General features: G+C 32.1%; 1 protein-coding gene across 9 annotated transcripts in view; it reads right to left on the bottom strand.

Moving 5' to 3' along the window:
* Window positions 1-427: 427 nt before the first annotated feature.
* Window positions 428-11612, bottom strand: part of LOC117111829 (TRAF3-interacting protein 1-like) — an 18763-nt gene continuing 7578 nt past the window's right edge. For 2 of the 9 annotated variants that reach the window (XM_033254821.1, XM_033254820.1), the window contains 11 exons: window positions 11374-11388; window positions 10003-10026; window positions 7503-7581; window positions 7059-7076; window positions 5584-5638; window positions 5041-5121; window positions 4150-4267; window positions 3804-3839; window positions 2258-2359; window positions 1302-1525; window positions 428-951 (listed from right to left, as the gene is read on the bottom strand). In XM_033254821.1, coding sequence (XP_033110712.1) covers window positions 795-951; window positions 1302-1525; window positions 2258-2359; window positions 3804-3839; window positions 4150-4267; window positions 5041-5121; window positions 5584-5638; window positions 7059-7076; window positions 7503-7581; window positions 10003-10026; window positions 11374-11388 — 909 coding nt within the window. In that variant the 3' untranslated portion in view covers window positions 428-794. The remainder of the gene's footprint in view (window positions 952-1301; window positions 1526-2257; window positions 2360-3803; window positions 3840-4149; window positions 4268-5040; window positions 5122-5583; window positions 5639-7058; window positions 7077-7502; window positions 7582-10002; window positions 10027-11373; window positions 11389-11612) is intronic. The other 7 variants (XM_033254828.1, XM_033254825.1, XM_033254822.1 and 4 more) reach the window with 6 other exon arrangements.

Genomic DNA, 11612 nt, shown 5'->3' on the forward strand with positions numbered 1-11612 from the left:
AAGAATATTGCTATTATTATTAGCAAAGAAACAAAATAAACAATAAAAAAAATAATAATTGAATTCATATAATTCAACACCAATAACAAAAATACTAAACATTATAATAACAAATTTTATGATATACATATTTTGTTGCATATATCTATAAGACCAAGGACATAGATTCAGTACAATCTCAAAACAATTTTTCATATAAATTTTTGAATAATTTCATCTTATCCTTTGCATTTTTCATTAATATTCTAATGTAAATTATGACACATATCAGCATTGCTTTGAAATGAATATATATTGTCACATTGGTGCCAAATACATTCAACCACTTTGGTGCACAGCCTAAACATCTACCAAACTTCTATGAGTAGCTGGGAACCTTCATATAGGCCATTAATTCTTCTCTTAATACCAACAGGCATTATTTGATGTTTTTTTTTTTTGTACTTTTAGCCATGATTTAAGGCTGGTTTTAGGTATTTTGCTGCAAATTTTAATGGAGTTTACCATTCCATTATGGTATCAATTAAATTAATATGTACAATAGTACTGTACTTACTAAAAGTCATAAATACAGTTAGGGTCAATTTCAAGGAATAGGGTTGCCTTGTGTTCACATGTTTTCACTTGCTTCTTACCAACTGACAGTCAATGAGTATTCCTCATTACCTCTCATCCACTGACTCAGTTAACAATTTGCACACTTCCCCTTCACCAGAAAGTAAAGGGATTCTGATGTACTTTTTACTAAACAAGAATATCTTTCAAAAATTTAGGCCAATATATTTGCTGATGTTTCATGACAGTACAACGCTGTTCATCATTTTTGTCATTTTTTCCTCATTGCGTAAAATGTTTGACTTGACGGCACCTATAAGCTCCACCTGATCAGCAATGGACTGGTCCAGCTCTGCCAACTGGGCATGAAGAGGTTCTAACTCTCCTTCAGTCACACTAAGATAAAAAAAAGTCTATTAGATTACATGTAATGTCGTTAGATTTATATAGCGCTTTATACCAAAGCCCTGTCCTGACCATCAAATTTTGTTCGACAAAATCATGTGACAGACAAGAGTACTTGCAAGTGATTTGGGTAAGAATCAAACAATTGACCCCACAGAATTACCAGCCTGGTATCATACCACTAGAACACTGATGTTTACTGGTGGCTAGGGCCAAATTCAACCTCAAATTAGCAGGTGGTACTTTAATGACATCTACCTTAGTTTGTCTTTAAATACTTAAAAAATAAAAAATTGCAAGTGATTCTGTGGGTATCGACACATTGAATTTACTTCACTTACTTTTCTTCTCTTTTAATTGCTAAGGCATGTTCTTTATTCTCTCGCTTCCATTTATCCAGTTCTTTTTGCATGCTGTCCATGTCTTCCTGTAAGTAGTCCATGGTCTTCCCTAAAGGATTGGCACTTCGTGTTAAGGTCTGGATGAAGCCACGTAGCTTCTCTACCTCTCGCTGAACCATTTGCCGCTCCTTTTTACGAGCTGCATCAAGAATTATTGGTTTATCCTGTAAGGGAAATTTTTGATTATATACTGTCTGTGTTCAGGTAACAAACTTGGAACAATAAAATTCAATATTCAAAAAGATTGCTTTGTCTAACTTAAATAAGTTTCAAAAGAAAATATTTTCCTTACCAACCAACATGCATTAATAATATCACATTGGCATACTTGATTGTCTTACATATATTTTGTTTAATCCCTTATCTATACACTTATATAACTCTAGATTGTTAATTAAATTTGTTGTTTGGCTTGAATGGTATTGACTGTTATGTATAATGTTTGCAAATACTAGGGTTGTTTTTTAATGTTCTTATCAGCAAGCACTTTCTATATATTACAATAATTTTTTGGACAGATTTGGTTGAAACTTGTTTGCCTACATAAATCTAAACCTGTTAGTATGTCTAAGTACCGGTTTTCCTTAGTTGGATTGGGGTAGTACATCATTTTTCAGCTTGTATCAATTGATCAACCACATTAGATTTAATGATGCCCATGAAGAATGGTTAAAGCAGGGGTGGATCCAGTAGGGGGAACGTGGGGGCACGTTTGGGCCCCCACCCCCCGTTTTGCCATTAAATTTTTAAATTTTCAATGCAAATCAAAGGTATGTGCTACTCACTTACCTATTCTAAGGCTGTTGTACCCCCCTCCCCATTTGAAAAATGCTGGATCCGCTCCTGGTTAAAGGTTACATGTACTAGCATTTTACTACAGTTGTCGTCAAACTTACATCTTTCTTTTGGTCTTTCCTTTCTAGTTCCGTCTTGGTTTCCATTATTTTCTTGACTAGAGATCCATGTTGGCCATCATCGTCCACTTCACTAAGACCAATCTTATGCACAAAAAACTTAATGTTTAGATGTTGTAATAACATACAATAACAATAATAGTAATAATACAATAATGATATCCACACACTACTATTTAATTTCTTGCAGTCTATAATATAAAGGTAAAGGTAGGGAAATAACCCATAACTTGCAGCGTCATTGTGCTGAATTGCATATGGGCGTGGTCCATGACTACCTAGCAGCCGTAAAGAGGTGCTTATAGTAGCTATATGTTCAGATCATTCCACATTGACAGGGGCTGAAATGAACCATAGCACTGAGGTAACCCCAAACTCTTCCGAAAGATGCAATGGGTTCATTAAAGTGCACATGAGCCAGATGTCCACAATGGGCCTTCATTAAAAGTCCATATCTGAGAAGACTCAGATACCAAGCAAACCCTGGGCGAGGAGTGGCTCAAACCAGCGCTGATTTTAAAGCTGTAGTTAGTGTTAAGACTGTAGTATAGTATCAAATATAATCATTAAACAGAGAGAAATTACAAGAATCAAAAGAAGCACATATAGTAAAGTACATTTAACAAATCAGCAGCGATGATATTGGTCACATGGCTCTGTCTGCAGAAACCACAAAGCATACATAATGCAAGCAGGCACTTCTAATCATAGAATGGGTAAGCTTTTCAATTCATCTATATCAGGGCGTATATAGACGAGCAATTCCATTATTTTTCTTTTATACTCAAAAGGCAATTTTCAAAGCATTTATTGGTTTATCCATGTAAGTATTCATGAAATAGACTAAAATTTGCAAATATGCTAAGCTTGTATTCAAAGCTAATTTAAAGAAGAGGGAGAATGACTGCAAATTTTCACTTTTTTTTTCATATTATTACATCGTCCGTACTATTTTCCTAAATTTTATTTTTCTATTAAATGAAAGAGTAAAAAGAATGGTCTGAATGCTAATAGGAGCAATCTTTTTCTGGGATAGGTTGCTTTACCTGACTGAAGCCCTGTCCAAAATATCAAATTTATTTGGCCAAAACATGTCTAAATATGGTCATGTTGACATCACATAATGACCATATATAGGCACATCATGACTATATAAGGCATACAAATTTTAAAATCTGGACAGAGCTCTAAACAGTAGATACAAGATCCATCAAGATGCTAAGCAGGCGATAGGATCCTAACTTTTCCTCTATCAAGTCACTGTACTGAAGATATAGCACATAACTAATAATTAAGCCATTTAAAAATAAGCATTCTGTACATAATAGAAATTAAACACACAAAAACAAGAAAAATTACAGAATGTAGAATATTGAACAAAGGCTTGATATAGCAAAATATATTGACTCTATTGAAGCAAAAAATAATTGCTCGACTGACTTGCAAAAATTGGTATCAACACTTTCATTGTAAATTAAAAACCAAAATACTTTTGCACTAATTTATGAAATACAAAACTGTATTTCACCTGTTTGTCCGTAGCTGGAGATGCATCGGGTCCATTCTAAAAAAATTACATTCATACGCCAATTAGCATTGTAATTAATCAGTTATTAATTTAATTAATTTAACTTAATTGCAATTAACAGTATCTGACTTTTAGTAACATTATTATATTTCATGAGAAATTGTTTTATAATTTGTCAATCATATGAAACAGCCACGCATGTTGAAATAGTGTTTAGTGCAAAATAGAATATATAAAGATTGTTTGGTGTGGCAGTCATTTGAGAGAGGCCGTGTTATTACATCATTTACGGTAATAATCCTAATTTCTAACTTGCAACGCAAATTTTTCTGGACCTTCAATCTACCTGTTGGTCATCCTGAGTGAGTGGTTGAGCTTCCTCCACTAGGAATGCATCATCATCGTCATCAGAATTGATGCCATTGTCTACAATAACATTTGTAACTTGCTTTCCACTACCGATCCTGGAAGAAATATTGCAGGCAATATGTAATATATGTACAGTAGTTATACTTTGCATAACACCAATAAAAAAAACAAAAAAACAATTTAGCTGGAAGCATGTACATAACTTTTCATAACTTTAACATTGTCTTACTTGACTGTACACTTCTAAAAATCATCATATCACTTATCATAGAAAATAAATTATATAGCAGTAACATTTATAAAAGGTGACAACTTAAAAAAGTCGTAAATGACATCTTAAAAGTTAATCACACCCTGACCATAACAAGGTATTAGCTTTCGATTTGTGCGACGACGCGACACTAAAACGGAATCACTCATGCGTGACCGTCCTACCTGGCGTCCTATGTTCTCTGCATATGTAGATTTGGCTAAATTGCGTTCCAGAATCTACTTGACGAGGTGATCTTAAAGTTTTCGCATGCACAGATGACTTTTACTGACGTCATTACATTCTACGTCCTACCGTCATCGTGCAATCAAAAGCTCCCTAATGATGATCTTTTCAGATTGTCGCCAACAATCAGACGACATTGTCGCATCTTCTAGTGCTCAAAGGGAGCAGATTTGAAATCGTTAGCCGACCGTCATACGATTGACCAAGAATACGTCAGTCTAACTGAACCAAAGACCTTGACATTAAAACAACTTTTTACAAGTTGTGTAGGGCTTCCTTTGCTAAATATATTCACTGATTTCATTTTCTTCGATTTTTTTTGTAAAATACTTTTTTAAAAAAAATTCCCTTTGATGCCTTGAACTTCCATACCTTATGTTAGGGTCCTCAACTGGTTCTTGTTTTATCTTAGGTGGAGCTGGTCTTGCACTGCTTGGTCTAGTCATTTGGCGGCTGGAAGAATAAACAACAAATGGCAGTCATGCATCATAGTAATCTAACTTATTTCAAATGTATTTATGATAAATTATCTTTTCATTATTATGTTTAAAACATTATTCTACTATTAATATGTAGTGCTACAGTATTTGTTTTGTTTGAGTGAAATTTTGTCTAATTCATCTGTTGAAGGCACCTATCTCAGACCTGCCTAATTTCTGTCTTTAGTTTTAAAACTGGACATCTATTGGAATTTCTTAACAACATATTATTAATTATAGTATATTTTAACTTTTTCAATGTTGATATTTTATAGATTTTATCTGATCAAAAATATTATTTGGCCTGATGATGCATCCTGAATCGGATGTAAAATAATAAATATTATAATGAAATAAATAAGTGTCTAAATGAAAAGATTTATTCTTTTTATTCTTTTTTATTATAGTGTATATTATTAAAATTTTGATCTTGAACCTTGCTTGAACTTGAGAGGGTAGTAGATCACCATCTTGTCGTTCCTGATCGTAATCTGCAACATCAAAGGTATAAAGTCATACAAATGTAATTAATACTAATAATAATAAAAACAGCATATATATACAGAGACAACATTTTAATATTTTAAAATCAAATAAAAAAACCAGCAAATTTGTGAGCGTTACACAATTTCAGTAAACAAGGGTCAGTCTTTATATGATCTCTGTATCTGGTATTAATGAAACAAAAAAGAGAACGCATCATCAGACATAATTGTTTTAGAACATTATATTGAAGGATCTTATCAGATTATGTGAATTATAAATATGAGGCTTAAAATTTTAGTTGTTGTAATGAGAAAAAACTCCTGGTATTTTACAAGATTTGGACCCAGGACTCTGGAAATATATGAAAACCATGTTAACCACCAGAATTCCGCTTCATTGCTGTCACTCCATACTTTTAATGTGATAAAAACAACCCATAGGATATATATCATTCCTATATAACTTTAGAAAATATCTAAAAACGGAGAAATTTTAGAATATGATTGGAACAGAAATGCATATGCACTGAACACAGATAGACAATGCAAAGCAAAAATTTCAAAAAAGCAACTAAACTGATGAATAATTAAGCTTCTGACTATAGTTTACATTAATTATTTATTAAGGCACTGCTTCACAGTAATTATTTATCACTTTTAGTGGCTGTTCACAAGTATCATAACTTTTTATAAAAATATTATGACAGAGATATGCTAAAGACAATTGTGCCTCTGTCTTGCAAGTAAAACTACACTACAACTACACTAAAACTAACTAAGGTGTACACTACAAAATAAAGTTAGAATCAATTGGGTTTAGGTCTAATTTAAAATAATAAATTGTTTGTTAGTTTGTGATGCAAGGGGAACTATCTGCCCAAAGCCTTGGAAAGGAGAATCATGCAGAATTTAGCTTTATAGTGTAGCTTCACAATTCATTTTAACAATCATTATTGGTTGGATTCAATTCTATGGTTTCTTCTAATATAAAACCAACATTTGAGCTACTAACACCCATCTCCATCTTATGTACACATTTAGCACAACCCCAAACTTGACCCAAGTTCTGAGAAAAAACAGGACCTGTGATTGGCATGGATCTAAAATATTAATCGAAATAACTAAATAACTAAAAACTGTTGCTCTGGATGTGTACTATTAATGACAGTTGTATTATCAGGAGTTATGAAGTGTAATACTATGTAGTATTTTCTCAGCCTAACTTGCACAGATTTAACCATGTAAAATTGAATTCCTACATTATTAATCATGAAAAAGTCACTCAACTACACTATCCCTCTATATCTATAAATCCAAAGAAGCTTAAAATGTTCTACGCCTTTTTACAGAATTTGAAAGACACAGGCAAATGAAAAGTAACACAATTAGCAGCCGTAATACCATGCTTCAAAATATCAGCACATACCTTTATCTGAATCTGAGTCTAATGAGGAGAAAACATTAAAATTAGTACATCAGTAAGTGAGTAAAACATAGTCTTTAGGTTTTATGCAATGGCCACAGTGTAAAGTTTAGTGCAATAGGAAAATATGGAAGATATATTCTTTTGATATGTATTTGTAATTTGCCCTACTAACAGTTTGATGTTGTCAAATTTAGACTATGCAAATAAAAATGAATTTTATATAAAAACAAAAAGTATAACTTGTTATTCAATGTAGCAGTGCAATTATTTTGTATTTAATAGCAACACATCATATACAATCATTCACGCATGGCTTCACAGCATGATTGATTTAAGTTAAAACATATTAGTTTCATTCAGTGTTATGAACATTAGGAACAGCTGCCAATGTATGAACGTACAAATTAATAATCTATACAGTCAGCATCAATGACCAATACATACCATCACCATCTCGCAATGGTCGACTTCTTTTTCCCTTGGCAGAGGAAGGCCTTGGCATTCGACCGCTGCCTTCTTTAGACTGAAACAATATAAACATGTTGATAAGTTGATAGTCTGGGACCTCTGAAAAATGGTCTTTAATGGAAGGTAGGCTTGAATTCAGAGGGATCTTTAATTAGAGGGAGACCTATATTAATGAAAATAAAATTAAAAATTATAATAAGGATAACAATAAAAACAATATTTAATAATACAAAAACAAATAATTTTATTACTATTAATAACATGTTAATCACCTACGTTAACCCTCTAGATACCGTCTTCGACTGTAGTCGAAATTGACCTCAAACCAAGAATTCCCATTTTCGACTGCAATCGAAATTTAGTGACTAAAAAATAGGTGGTTTTCAAATCGCTCTTCTGTTTTTATTTTAACTCCAATACGTCAGAAAATTTGAACATGCATGCGTGAAGCTTTCTTCTTTCAAAATCTGTGAAGAACTCATATGCGCTTATATAAAAATGTCTAGAAATATCAATTTGAAATCGTTATTAATTTCGAAAATTTTCCGAAATGGCCGCACAAGATGTGTACACATCTGAGGAAGCGATTGACCTGATTTTTGATTCAGACAGCGATGAAAGTGAGTTTTTAGATGTGCGAGACTTAGACGCGTCTGATAGCGATAATGACGGCGGGGCTTCAAGCAGTTCTGACGGCGGAGATGTTCTTGATGAAGATGAGCCTAGGCCTAGAAATATGAGGGTGGTCGTTGCTTTTGAATGGAAAGATCGTGCTTATAGTTATGGATGGTTGGGTAAATAAATTATATAACTGTGTGGAATAGGAATGTTTTATATTTGTTTTTATTAATTTTTTGGCTATAATTTATTTTTTTTTTTGGTTTTTGCTGACGATTTGTATGTAGCATTTTTTTGTCATTTCTATTATATTATATATATTATATTATATTATATTATGAATAAAAAATCTTAAAAATATAAATTATACATCAAATGAAAGCTTATTCTATAAGCTTTCTTTGTTTTTGAAACATTTTTCTGTATAATTTACAGAAAGTTCCCAAAAATCCACCAGAACTATGTATACTCAAAAAACGCAAAAAACCTAGTTAACACTGCAAAAGAATCCGGTATTCAAGGGTTTGCACTACAAAAGAATCCGGTATCCAGAGGGTTAATAACATTATTATAAATAACAATAGTAGTAACAATATTATTTAATAATAAAAATATTTTAAAAAATTGTTAAATGAATATAGGTATTTTAAATTTCAAACAGCCTTAATAGAGTGTATTAAATTTCACAGCAAAACATATCAACCAGTTAGTTAGTCATATAAATAAATATTATACATATATCAAAAAAATATATATGAATACAATACAATTTTAACAATTTTACAAGTGCGTCTCTCACCACACACTTTTAAAAAACTTGTTAGGCATGAAGTAGCTAGGATGTGTGTGTGCTAAAACATGGAGATCTCGTCTCTGTGGTTTTATTTCATCAACTTGCTCTCCCAGTAAAATTCATGTTATAGTGCTCTGGCTTTCAGATCAGAATCTCTATACTAATAAGCGGAATCCTATAATTAATTCATGGAAAGGCCCAAGCAGCACTATTAAGTCAACAACAACATACATTGACGGTTGAAGGAGCAGGCAAATTCCTGGTCATCAATGCTGCATTAGTCAAGAAGCTATTTTCAAATATCACTAAATTTAAAATATTATATTTGTTATGAACTTTGCTGGCTAAATTAATTTTCAATTTTGGATATTATGTTGTTTTCATATCTTTAACATTGTTAAATTGCATGCATGCAATTTATTAGCAATTTTTTTTTTTTTGTAATTATAATATACCTAAATAAGGTTAGCTATACAATACTTTGTCAACAGGAATGGAATTAACCTTACAAGCTATGTCCAAACTGTCAAATTATATGTGACAAATGTGTGTGATATGCCCATATATGGGCATTGTCATTTTAATTCAGAATTCTTAATAATAATAACAATATTATAGGTTTTTAGTACGGTCCTTTAACTCAGTCAAGGACGTTGCCTCCTTAATAATTATTGGGAGCTGGTTCCATAACAATGGTGCACTGGCAGAAAAAATCAATAGCCATATTTTGTGTTAGATGTTGTAATTGAATATTATTATTCTACATTTTAAATTTTAAAGCATAAACAAAATCAAAATAAATATATTTATCATTATAATGTGAAGCAAAGAGAGGCTTATAGTATGCGATAATATAAATTGATTATAAAGTATACTATATCATTAGTAACAAGTAATCAGTATGAAAGAAATATACAATAAAGATAAATGCTGTGTCAGAGAAGATTTTCGAAATTGTTTATGGTTATCCAGAGGAAGAAAATTAGGAAAACTTTTAAAGAACATTATTAAATGCAGGTGCAAAAATTAAGAATCATTAGTTGAAAGCTGTATTCCAAAATGTACCTCAGGTGCTGCTGGCCTTAGATCCTGAAAGGGAGAGGAAATTAAAGTACATATGAAAAATAAACTATCAACGATTACTGTACATCAAAAACATCATTCCACTCTCACACTGAAACACTGCAAATTTGAATTGTTTTTATATTGGTATTGATCAAATTTGTTTGAAAAAAAATGATACACTATCAAATATTAATTACTATTGTATTATGTGACTTGCACATAACATGAGTGTGATATAGGTAAGTAAAGGGTAAAGGCAGACGAATAACTCATAACTCGCAGCGTCATCGTGCTGAATTACAGGCGTGGTCCGTGACTACTGTAGCAGCCATAGAGAGGTGCTTAGTTCACATCATTCCACAATGACAGGGGGCTGAAATGAACCATATCATCTGAGCAACCCCCTACTTTTCCAAAGGATGCAACAGGTTCTTTAAAGTGTACACAGGCCAGTTGTATACACTGAACCTCACGTTTTCAAGTCCTTCTCCGAGAAGACTTGGTTCTACAAACCAAAACGTGGGCGATGAAAAGCTCGAATTTTGATGCCCCATTCCCGGCAGGATTTCAGTTAAGAAATATCTGATTTTTATATATGTTATAAAGATTTATAAATATAATACGAAATTGCTAGTTTAACTGAATTTAGACATTCCTAAACATGAAAAAAAAAGTAAAATAAGACAAAAAATAAACAGGGATGAATTTTTTATATTTGACATTGTGATAGGCCTGCGCAGATATATAGCAGGCGCTGGAAACATTAGATTATCCAACACTACTAGGCTAGGCCTAGCCTTGCCTCTATTTAGGTTCTGTAATTAGACATAAAACAGCCGACATGGTATTTTCCGTTGCTAGTATTGACACTTGTGAAATATAATATTTCATTGGAATTATTTCAAATTTGTTTAAAAAATTATTCTGACCAATTAAACAAATATATCTGAGGCTTACTCCATCGATCGCAGTGCGCGAGATACAAAGTACAAAAACTAATCTCAGAGAGGGCGCACATTATTGAATGCATAAAGTATACACTTAAGTGAGATCATTCCTGCAGATGCGACTACAACTTCTGAATTTGCTTTCTAATAAAGAAGTCGTCAAGAAAATGGTAATCTCTATGAGAAATGGTCTCTATTTCTCTTTTTTTTTTATCCTTTTGAGTAAAACTAAAATTCATGGTTTATAATTATAGTAAGGCATATACATTTTTTCTACAAAAAAAATCCTTCTTTTAGTGAGCTGGGAATGGGCTTTAACAATATAAAAAAAACCAGAAAATTATTATGTTTGCAGGTACTGTATAATGTGCATTGGGTAAACATATTATAATCACAGCAGTTGTGGTGCATCACGCATGCCTACCTCAGTATCATCACTCTGATAGGAGGAAATGAAGAAAAAATAATAAATACAAATAAATTCTGGTGAGTAATTTGTTCACTTTTTCAGAAAATTACTATTTCAGTATTTTGCAGTTTTTATATTCATGTATTTGTATGCAGGGGTTTGTATTTTGAAGAACCCACTTGAGGAATATCTAGTTTCAGCTTTTATATAACATTATATAGTATTTGTTGTGTGTGATGATACTCATGACCATT

This window comes from Anneissia japonica, unplaced genomic scaffold (genome assembly GCF_011630105.1).
Source record: "Anneissia japonica isolate Jap-2015-1 unplaced genomic scaffold, ASM1163010v1 scaffold1203_len951721_cov167, whole genome shotgun sequence".
Taxonomy (NCBI): Eukaryota; Metazoa; Echinodermata; class Crinoidea; order Comatulida; family Comatulidae; genus Anneissia; species Anneissia japonica.